The sequence below is a fragment of the Cynara cardunculus genome, assembly GCF_001531365.2.
Source record: "Cynara cardunculus var. scolymus isolate 2C chromosome LG 2, CcrdV1, whole genome shotgun sequence".
Classification (NCBI taxonomy): domain Eukaryota; kingdom Viridiplantae; phylum Streptophyta; class Magnoliopsida; order Asterales; family Asteraceae; genus Cynara; species Cynara cardunculus.
In genome coordinates, this window is record NC_037529.1 from 67141895 (window position 1) to 67153748 (window position 11854).

General features: G+C 31.5%; 1 protein-coding gene across 1 annotated transcript in view; it reads right to left on the reverse strand.

The window, feature by feature from the left end:
• The window catches only part of LOC112506343 (probable leucine-rich repeat receptor-like serine/threonine-protein kinase At3g14840), a 12600-nt gene extending 6423 nt beyond the window's left edge, over positions 1-6177 (reverse strand). The window contains exons 1-11 of the mRNA XM_025110351.1: positions 5992-6177; positions 5747-5909; positions 2483-2554; positions 2329-2400; positions 2161-2232; positions 1994-2065; positions 1827-1898; positions 1675-1746; positions 1524-1595; positions 1370-1438; positions 1214-1285 (exon numbers count right to left, since the gene is read on the reverse strand). Coding sequence (XP_024966119.1) covers positions 1214-1285; positions 1370-1438; positions 1524-1595; positions 1675-1746; positions 1827-1898; positions 1994-2065; positions 2161-2232; positions 2329-2400; positions 2483-2554; positions 5747-5909; positions 5992-6073 — 890 coding nt within the window. The 5' untranslated portion in view covers positions 6074-6177. The remainder of the gene's footprint in view (positions 1-1213; positions 1286-1369; positions 1439-1523; positions 1596-1674; positions 1747-1826; positions 1899-1993; positions 2066-2160; positions 2233-2328; positions 2401-2482; positions 2555-5746; positions 5910-5991) is intronic.
• Positions 6178-11854: the final 5677 nt, after the last annotated feature.

An 11854-nucleotide genomic window follows, 5' to 3' on the forward strand; every position in this document is an offset into this window, starting at 1 on the left:
ACCCTCACCTATCCACCCTCCTCATTGGCACTAACATTGGGCTCGTGTGAACGTGCCCAAACAACCGCAGTCTTTTTCTATCATCTTATCCGTCATAGGCGCTAAACCCAACTCTACTCAAAAGAACTCATTCGGCATCGTGTCTAGCATGGTCTGATCCATCCGAGCATCATCATTTCAGCCACCTCCATCTTCCTCTTAGTTTCCTTCTTAGCTGCCCAAACATTTTGTGCCATACAACATCGATGGTCATGACTACCTTGTAAATTTTTCCCTTCAGCTTCAGTGGGGCCTTCTTGTCACACATCACTCCCATGACTGCTCTTCATTTTAATCACCGTGCCTTTATGCAATGAGTAACATCATCATTGTCCTCAACCTCATTCAAAATCATAGAGCCTAGGTACTTGAAACAATCCTTTTGGGTACCCTTTGTTCCCATATGTTGACTTATGTCTGGTCTTCATTGCACTCCCTACTGAAATTGCACCAAATGTATTTGGTCTTGGACCGACTAATACGCAAGACATAAGTCACCAGTGTTGCCCTCCACTGTTCCAACCAGTGCTCACCTCTCTTTTCATTTTCGCTACCAATAGAATGTTGTCAGCAAATGACATGCATATCCTGTATTGCCCTAAAATAGCTCCATGGTACGCATTCTCCCCTAAGCTCCTCCATTTCAATTTATTTTGTTGGAGATTTTAAGTATTTGGGTGTTACGTTATGATTTGTTTATGGATTTGAAGTAACCTCCCTTCKATATGGAAATAGGGTATTGGAATTTGTCTCGGTAAGACGAGTATGTATCCATCAATAAGGTAAAATAGGGTATATGTTGAGATGACTAAGAGTAAGAGAAGAATGCAATGCACCTATTTATGGTAAGAATTACTAAGAAATAAAAAATAAAAACCTTAACTATTTTTTCRAGGTTGTGTTCTATAAGAATTTGATATCCAAAATCTAGGGGAAAAGGCCTAGAGATGGATGGAATAGTTTAAATAAATGTTGCAACCCAAATGGACTAGCCATTTGAGGTGGTTCGTTGCGGTCAACTTTTTTCTTGGACAGAAGAATACGCAATGAAACGGTCATGACTAGCACACATTACTATGGGGTGTGCTCAAAATATACAAGCACGTACAAACACAAAGATAGAGAAAGACCAGTTATTTTAATTCTTCTAGAGAACAAGGTAAGAATTACTAACAAGAGATTATCTATAACGAGGGAACCAATGGATTCTGGTAACTCGCCGATTAGATTGCAACTCCTCAAGATTCTGGCAAGATTGAGTTTAGAATGCATTAAAAGATGAAACTGGTAAAGGCTATCATGAAAAGCATTAGAAAGTGATTCAACTCACAAGTTCTTGAAACTTTGATTAGCAAAGGATGGAAAAAGTGTGTCTGGTCCTCTCAAGTCGCTGATTCTCCTGCATCTCTTGATTCAGTCAACACACATACTTGATCAAAATTGCATGCGAATTAAATAGATGATATATGTGAGAAATTACTGACAAATCTGATAAAGTTTCCAAGAGAGTAATGCTAGGAGGTATTGGCCCCTCCAATCCACTAGCCTGAATCCTTCTACAATTCATAAAATTTTAATTCAATCTAAATGCTATAYACAACAAGTGGAAAATGAAACAATAGGCAAATTTCTCACAAGCTCTTGAGTTGTGTCCATTCCCCTATAAAATCGGGGATCTTCCCAGATAAACTGTTACCACCAATCCGACTGCGATGGAAATAGAAATAAAATGGTTACTTATGCAAGGCCAAATTAATGATAACCAAATCCAACAAGGTAGAACTTACAATTCCTTTATTGTGAACAAATTTGCAAATGATGTAGGCAACTCCCCAGTAAAATTGTTGGAGTTCAAAAATCTACAATAAAAAATGAACACTTACATACATGGTCGAGTAAATGAGATATAGAAGGCATCAACAACAATACCAACAAATTTTTCATGAAGTCTTACAATCTCTCGATTCTTGAAAGGCTCCCAAGTTCCTCAGGAATTCCTCCAGACAGCTGATTGTCCTCTACAGAGCTAATGAACAACAGAATTGAAGCCATAAACAACAAACGAAAGTTAGAAAAGTTATATAGTAAATTAAAAGAAATAACAGATTATTAGAAGTTTACAGAGTTGTGAGTGTGGTAATATTTCCGAGTTCCTTTGGGATTGATCCAGTTAAACGATTCCCAAGGAGAGAACTGCAAAATTTTAAACATATATCATCTTAAACATCACCATGCAACATCTAASAACTAAACCCTCATGTTAAAGATTATAGATACATAAAGAAGTACATGTTTACAAGAYGCTCCATGGAACCCCATTCTGGAGGGATGGTACCATTGAGAAAGTTGCGGGATAAGTCTCTGTAGGAATGAAATACACCAATCAATTACCTTATAGTGGAAGTTAAATTAACGAACAATAAAAACCAAGAAAGGAGTGTACATATTTTCAAGGAATYGGAGATTGACAAATTCCAGCGGGAGAGTGCCTGGTAGGCTTTGTGCTTTAAGAYTTCTGCATCTCATAGCAACCAAAAGACCATTAAAAATAGCGTGAAGTCACTCTTTACATGAGCATTCAGAAACCCTAATTTTGGTAATCAATAAACTTGTAAAAAATTCAATTCATACTTCTGAAACTTGAAAACCCAATCATATTGTTTCAAATTTCTTTGCGCAATCAAGTTGTTCTCAGAAAAAGGAGCACAAACAGTGCGCCAACACCTTGAAGAAGAAATAATTGAAATGCGATTCTTTGTTTCAGTTGCGTCTTTGCAATAGCGTTTAGATGTATCAAAATTTTGATTTGATTTCCACTTTGCAATCATGTTTAGATATAGGCTGTTGAGTTTACTGAAAATTTCCGTTAACTGAAAGCGTATTGGCCGTTGAGTTTAAAATTGAGTAAATTACGTTTTTCATCCCCATGGTTTGTTAAAATTCTAGATTTCGTCACTGTGATTCTAAAATTACGATTTTAATAGAGACGAAAATAGAAATAGATTGCATATCATGGGACGAAAAAAACAATCAAGTTTAAATTATAAGGACAAAAATAATAATAAATTATGATTCTGAGGATGAAAATCTTAATTATAAAATCACATGAATGAAAATATAAATTTTCAATGAACCATAGAAACGGAAATGTRATTAACTAGATTTAATTAAAATATTATTTAATGCTATATACTTAAATATCTATTTGTGGTGGTGGTTGGTGGAGGTATTAACAGTAATTAATGGTAATGAAAATAAAAAATATCTGATTTATATAATATAAGGGGTTCATTTTCTCACAATCCAAATTTTCATTCTTAATCAAAGTGAGGGGGAATGAAAATTCAATTATATATTACACCTAAAGTTCAAGTCTTATATGATTGTTTCTTCTGTTTGAGATCAACTTGAGCTCGTTCAAATCTCAAATTGTTTACACTCCTAAATATATGTGTGCAATGCAGCATGATGCATCTACATTCTGTCACTCTCGCTTTTACTAATTAATGTGTTTTAAGCAAGCAAGAGGGTTTTAGGTTGGTTATGAATTAGTTCCATAAAATTCAAGCACAGTAATAAATATAATAAAATGATTGTATGCATATATTTACATGTATATGTAATTAGTGATTAAAATTTTGAAAACCAAGGTTAAAAATATATAAATTTTTATTTTTGTGGTGTGATGTGTGATGAACATTAATTAGCGTTGTAATGCATAGTCTAATGTGAATGCTAAGTAGGTACCAATTTCATATTGGTCAAAACAATAATTCATGATTGATGAAACCGTTGAAAGTTGAGCCGTGTTAAATTCCATAAAGTTGCAAGGGTATTTTTGTCATATCTTCTAACAATAAATCACTCATTTATATATATATATATATATATAGAGAGAGAGAGAGAGAGAGAGAGAGATGGTGGGTTCACGTGAAACTAGTCTGTTTTTATAAGACCCGTGAGATCATTGTTTTACAATTAAAACTTCACAGCAAAATGTTGTGAATATAAAAAAACTAAACATTCACAGCAAAACCATTGTAACTTCACAGTGTTTTGCTGTGAATTTTAAGTGCAAAAAAGTGGTCTCATGAAAACATGATGGTCTCACGTGATCCCAAATCTATATATTTATCTATATATATATATATATATATATATATATATATATATATATTTATATATATACATATTTATTTATTTATCTATATATATTCATCTATATATATATACGGTTTGGTTTCTGTGAGAATGAGAGTTAAGGTGAAAAACGTAAGAAAAAATCTGGACCCTTGATCATCTTTAATCTCAAACTCAATCATGAATTGTGCTTGATATGAAGATTGATTCGGTGGATTTCGGTGCATCTCATCCTACTTGCATCCAAGGGTGGAGATTATTTCTTACGCTTCTCACCTTGGCTCTCATTCTCACACGATCATTTGCCTATATATATATATATATATATATATATATAATAAGAGAGAGAGAGAGAGAGAGAGAGAGAGAAAGAGAGGGTGGGAACGGTTATTATGCAACCCTTACAATCAAATCAGGAATGTCCACTTGATCATCAATGGTTAAGTAGAACAAGGTGGTTATGCCCTTTTATATTTATAAAAAAACAAAAACTACCGAAAATATAATGGACAGCCAAGATATGGGTTGCATTTGTTGTATAGATTTGAATGGTTGCATCCCCCCCCCCTCTCTCTCTCTTTATATATATATATATATATATATATATATAATCATAGGTTCATTTGAGAAGTGGTAAGTATGTAGAAAGTAGAGAAGTGATCATAGCCTTTCGCCTAGTCAAAATTTATGGTTTTAACTATAAAGCACTAGATAATTCCTCACATGGTATGCGGAAGATAGAGAGATAGTTTCATAACTTCTACAAATATACTGCAAAACAAGTGCATATGTGAATCTGTGTTATTCACATATAAACTATATGTTCATATGTGATTCTGTGTGATTCACATATGAACTATTTGACTGATTCACGAATGAACCCGTGTGATTTATATATGAACTAATTAACTGATTTACATATGAATTATGAGTTCATATATGCACTTGTTTGTCGCCTATTTATAAACTTTGCTAAACTATCCCTCTATTTTTCGTTTGACCAATCAAAGCCTTAAATTTTGACCAATCAAAACCACAATTCTTAACAAGTCTTGACCGTATGAAAGGCTAGGAAGAAGAGGTTATAATATTTCTAAATTAAAGAAATCTCCTACTCCCTATTTTTTAAATTGAAAAATACGAAATATGTCAAAATTCAACGAAGCAAATTACATAAAAAATACACTCATATTTTTCTCGTTAACTTGACATCAATATTCATATGTATATAGAGAGAGAGAGAGAGAGAGAGAGAGTGGTCAAACGAGAACGGTACCTATTTAAAAGAACACGAAAACGGGAAAATCACGTGCAAAATCACATGTGATTTTACATTAATAGTTAACAAAAAGTGTTCGGGCGACTTGTGGATGCGTTTTTCAGGTTGTCGGGCAAGGTCGCCTTAATCACATGTGATTTTGTATGTGATATTAGTGTAAAATCACATACGATTCATCTTTTTTCGTGTTTTTTTAAATAAATGTCGTTCTCATTTGATCCTCCCTACAAACACATATATATTGTATAGTAATTCACCAAAAAAAAAGTTAGAGAACAAAAAAATTACATGCTAACAATATTGCAGGTGGTGTTGGCTATTGAGCAAGTGACGTTATTTGCATCGTCACGACCAACAGCAGCAGAGACCCAATTTCCTCTTCCGGTGCATGGATCCTCGTCGAAATCCCAATTTTTACCCAACTTCCTTCCGATTACCCTCAATGCATCCACTGTCATAAATCAAAACAAGAACATTAAATATAAAATTTGAAGTTCATATCTACTTACAAACATGAATCATATCTTAAAAACCTTCATCARAGGGAAGACAAGTTGTGTTGATGGATGCAAAACCAAAGGGGAGCAACAGAAGACATAAAATTCCGAACAACATGCCGCTTAGATCACCTAGCGGCGGTGAAAGCCGTTCGACTTCTTTAGACGACGTAGTCGATTAATAAAACGATAATGTGAAACTAAAGCGCTCCAATGATAACCATTTTTGAGATCATACAATGTGTAAGTATATAGATGGAAACAAGTGTTGATTCTAAATTAAATAATGCAAGAAGACGAAGACTTTTGTAATGTCGTTTTCTAAGTCTTAATGTCACATGTCATGTCTCATTCAGTGTGCTCCACCATATTTATTATTTAATTTTGTATATAATAATATATCACGTTATTAAAATCTAAATTCGTATATAATATAACATTTTACGTATACCTCAATAATTAAATTGATTTAAATCAACGATTGTGAATAATAATAAGTCGTTACATCTCGTAAAATTCTCATTTCATCATGAACAATGTCATGTCATCTAAAACAAGTTCTTCATAAATACTTCAAAAATAACCGCTAAACTAAAACCCTCTATAGTGGAAGACTGAAAAAACAAAGTGTCACATTCTCAACTTTATAGGACATTATTTGAAAAGTTGTCCTATAAAAACAAGTGTCCTATAAAAAAATGAGTTTATAGGACACTTTCTCAAAAAGTGTCTTATAAAGTTGCTAATGCGACACTTTGTATTAAAAATGTCTTAAAAACTTGTTAAGACGCCCAAAAGCGTCATATAAACTTACTACAACACCTTTAGATATGACACTTTATATTTTGGTCCTATAAATTAAGTATTATAAAGAGGTCTATTGGGACACTTAGAGATTATGGGTGTCCTATAAACTCAATTTTGTTGTAGTGGACATCACAAAATTGACCCAAATATAAAAATCTAGCATTTATAAATAAACGGGCATGACTCTTTTCTTTGTCCAACCTTGAATTTCATCCCCATGAGATGCATGTAATACTCAGTAATAAAGTTAGGTGAGTTCATAGTTTTCGTGGATAACATCATATCACATCATGTGTATCAAACATGTAAACTCTGTAAAAAAACAAAATGCAATTTCCGAAAACATGCAACACTGAAAGAGAAGAGAGCCTTGGCGGAAATGGATCATTTTGTTACTTACATTCTCAAGGTTGACCGATCTGTAAATGTCCGATCACCCATTGATGGATCATGTCAATATCGAGGACTTACTAGTCATGCGTCCATCCCCTTATAACCAAACTTAAATTGGCGTACGCCATATAACCGTATAACTTCATATGATACTCAAGATAGTTTCTACATAAGACTCATTTGACTGAGTAGACTGCTTAATAATAGTCCCTGACTGATATCTACTATTGATAAATCACCATTATCCATTAATGACTAATTTTCTTCAAAAGTCAACTGACAATTAATTACGATCAACCTCTAAACACTGAATCAAATAATAACCATTAACCTCAGTTTAACCTTTTTATAATTACATAAATCTCTTCCTTTTGACATACAATGTGTAATAATGATAAACTAATTAAGTTAACTTTTTTTAAATTGTTATTAAAATAAAAAAATCTAGAAAGTGAGGGGTTTGTTGGGCTAATTTATATAAACATTAGGATTTAAAGAAATAACAAAAAGATAATAAAAAAAATAGAAGAAAAAATCCATGGGAAATAGTCAAATAGGAAAACCTTCTTCCCATATGAAGTTTTTTATGATATATATTTTTAATCAGGGTTTAAACCTCATTAAATGTGAGAAGGGTGTGTGAGTTTTTTTGTTTATTTGCCGTATATAAATATTATATACTTCAAAAAAAAAACAGTTTTAAATATCTCTAATGGTTTTATAGGATTCGAACCAGTGACTTTTAATGAGTTACCAAAGACGCAAACTTTATTGCCAAATAAGCTAACCCCACAAAAAAATTTGAATAAAACCCCACAAGGTTAAGATTATGATTTGTATAGTTATCGGTGTTTAGGTTTATTCTATAAATATAAAGTGTTGACCGATTTAATTAAACTTCAGATTAAATTGTGAAATCTTAAATGCAGTGAATGGGTCAAAGGGTATTGAAGATTGGTTCTTGATGAAGACTAGGAAGTGGTTAAAGCAAATTAGGATATGTTACATTTTTGTCATTGAGAATAAAGTATCATCGAGTCATTGAGAGGTTTTGGATCAACACCCTGCCCCAATCATGACCACCCTACCACCACGTCAATATCGTCACCGTCACATCCCTTACCCTACTCAAGCCTGTTTTTAACATATTTTGGGCCCTGGGCAATTTGTAAATTTTGGACTCTATATATGTCCAAAAAAATTCTTAAATAAATGTTTTTAATCATTAAAAAAACTAACTTTCATACAATAAATACTAATAATTCATTAAAAACAACTTCTTCGAGCATTTTCGGATACAAAATCATCAATAATAAAACAACTTCTTCGAGTATTTTTGGATGTAAAATCGTCAATAATAGCATCTAAATCAATATTATCAAGCATGTCTTTTTCAATGCACAATATTGTCAATTCATTCAATCTTTCTTGTGACATTGATGACCTCAAGTACGTCTTCAATTACTTCAATTTTGAAAAACTCCTTTCGGCAGATGCTACGGTTACATGTACTGTCAACATAATTCGATAAACAATTGAAACATTAGGGTAACAATCTACAACTTTGACAAACTCAAGAATTTTCACTGTCGTCATTGATTTATATGGCAAAGTCACCTGTAACACCTTTAATTCAAAATAAAATCATTTACATCCACATCCGCCACAGTTTTATGATAAAAGGTATCACCAAACTAAACACAAGATCCCATCAATTTATTTTCATCCAATGACTTTAGTTTATCATAATCGAATAGGAATCCAAAAATACTTTTAAATTTCTTTAACTGTTCAAATTTATTATTCAATGAAGAAATTGTCATGTCCACAATGGTTATAAAATAATTAATTTTAAAAGTCTCCTCTTCCGATGCTTGCATTTCTTCTTCACTATCATTTTCATCAAATTGTTTTTTCTTAATAATACGACGTTTAATTCAAAATGTAGGATCTATATCACATACTATTTTTTAGCAGTATTCATATTTGATGCAAACTCTTCATTCCTATACTTTTCAAAATACTTTACTACACCTTCAAATTGTTCTATGGTAGCATTAATGCACATAGATTGTAATTGTAACATTTTACTAACCATGTTTATTGCAATAAAATATAATACGAAATAAAAACTCAAAATTTTCAATTGCACATACCAAACTATCCGCTTCATTTTTCATCTTGGCATCATCACATGATTTGTATTGCCGAGCTCACTAGATTGCTAGTGGAAACAAAAAAACATAAAACTTATTCTCTAGTATATCGGTTATTGAAGTTGGCTTTGGTTTTGCCAGTTGCTACCACAACAGTCGAAAGATGTTTTTCTGCTATGAAGATTGTGAAGTCAGATTTGCGCAACAATATCGGTGATGAATTTTTGAATGCGGCAATGATATGTACTATAGAAAAAGAAGCACTTCTCACAGTTTCAAATGATGATGTAATTACTCAATTTCAAAAGATGAAGAGTCGTAGGGCACAATTGTAAAAGGCAACTTTTTATCATTTTTGTATGAAATTGAAGTTAATTATTATTTTATCTTATATCATGCCCCCTACAATATATTTTTCTACATCCCGCCACTGACTATCACTGTCACGCCCCCACCCCTAACTCCCCACCACCAGGTCCCAACCCCAACCCTATCCCAACCCCAACCCCTAACCCACCACTGACCACCATGCCACTACAGTCATCGTCACACCCCACTCCGCAACCATGCCACCATTATCGTCATCATAGCTACCACCCCACCACCCATCTCATTGGCCACCATGTCATTATTGTCTTTGTCACAACTGCCACACCCCACCTCTACGCCACCAATTTCGTCATCACAGCTACCACCACCACCCTCCCCCTAAATAAAGATAGTGATTCCAGTTCTTTGAGAGATTCCATTCCAATTCCTATCAATCAAACGCATAGTCAAATTCTATCAAATTACATTTCAATTCTTTAAAGTCAAATTCCTTTAATAGATTTGGTTCCACCAAATTTTATTTTACGAAACAAATACCCCTTAGAGTTATGTTGGTTTAATTTGTTAACCGTTTCATTTTACTAGTATACATGGTGAAAATTATTAAATTATGATTACGGGTATCTTTACATGATCTAAGAAAAGTTTAAGAAGGCAAAAGTCAATATTAAATTCCTAGGCTGCATTTGCAGACTTTCCCTTGTATATTTGTAGATACACAGAAGCTCATTTGGTTATTTGCAAATTAATTTTGGGTGATGACAGAGAAAATTGCATTAAAATGAAACCATCTTTGACAAAATTCTTATTTTAGAAAACTAACTTTTAAATTTATCATTTTTAGGAAACCTTTTATATTTCCAAAATCCGATGTCTTGGTTGGTATTTTACCTACGACATGAAATCTTAGTTGGAAATACACGTCATATTATAAAATAATAAAATGTAAAAAATAATTGAATATTTTTTGAAAGGAAATTGATAAAATTTTACATGATTTTTACTAAACAAAAATTCTTTTTAATATATTAAAATTAAAAAATTAATTGGTGTCGGCATTCACGTGTTGGAAGGGATTTTTTGGTTTTTGGATTGCTTTGTTTCCTTATCTAATTTGTATTATTATTATTTTTTTTAATTATTGTTGAGATGGATTTTTTAAAATCCAGATAATATATTTATATTATATTATAAAGTATTTTATAATAATTCTTAAAAATTATTTTTTATAAAAAAACAAAAACTTTTAAATAGCTAATTTAATATTAATATTGATATATTATTTTTAAAATTTTATGATATCTTCAAATTTAATAAAAAATTAAAACATTAATTTTTCATCAAAACCACATAAAAACTGTATTAGAACATCTACAGAAACAAAATAAAACAAAACATTAAAATCGAGATATATATCGTTTAAATGATAATTTTAATAGTTGGTTCCTTAAAATCGGAATTAGACCAAAATTGGTTCCATTTATATGCAATTTTCCGTTACATATTTAAACAGCGATTGAATTATATGAGGGTTGTATATAAAATTTTCAACGTTTACCAACTAATAGAGAATTTGAGGATGTCTGATAATAGTCAAGAAATTAGAGGCATGAAATTAATTTTATATATATATATATATATATATATATATATATATATATATTTTATACAAATAAAAAAAGCCAAGAAAGTTGTGTCTGTCTGGATACAGATTTTTTGAGATTACTACTGATTGACTATTCAGAAGCTCTTCCATAATGAATCAATAAATGATATCGAAAAGGTCGTCAATAATTGATTTCATGCATGGTTGAATGTTTTGTAACAAGTGTATAATTTTAAATAAGGATTTAATTATTAAAAAAATAAGATTTTAATTAAATAGATGAGAAGATGACTTTGACTTTATATTTATTAAAAGATCATTAATTTAATTAAAATCTCATTAATATGTTTTTTAGGGTTTAGGAAGAAAAATTATATTATTGTAGTATTTTTAAAAGTACATATATCTATGCTATATTATAAAGCATTTGACAAAAACTCTTAAAAACCATTTTTTATGCATGAAGTATTGCATATTGATACATATTACTTAAAATTCAAGATTACAAGTAAATTATGCATAATGACAACTTATTAAAACTTCATGATTGAATTTATTTAACTAACTACGGATAAATATAATCAAATAGAGGATAAACATCTCATTT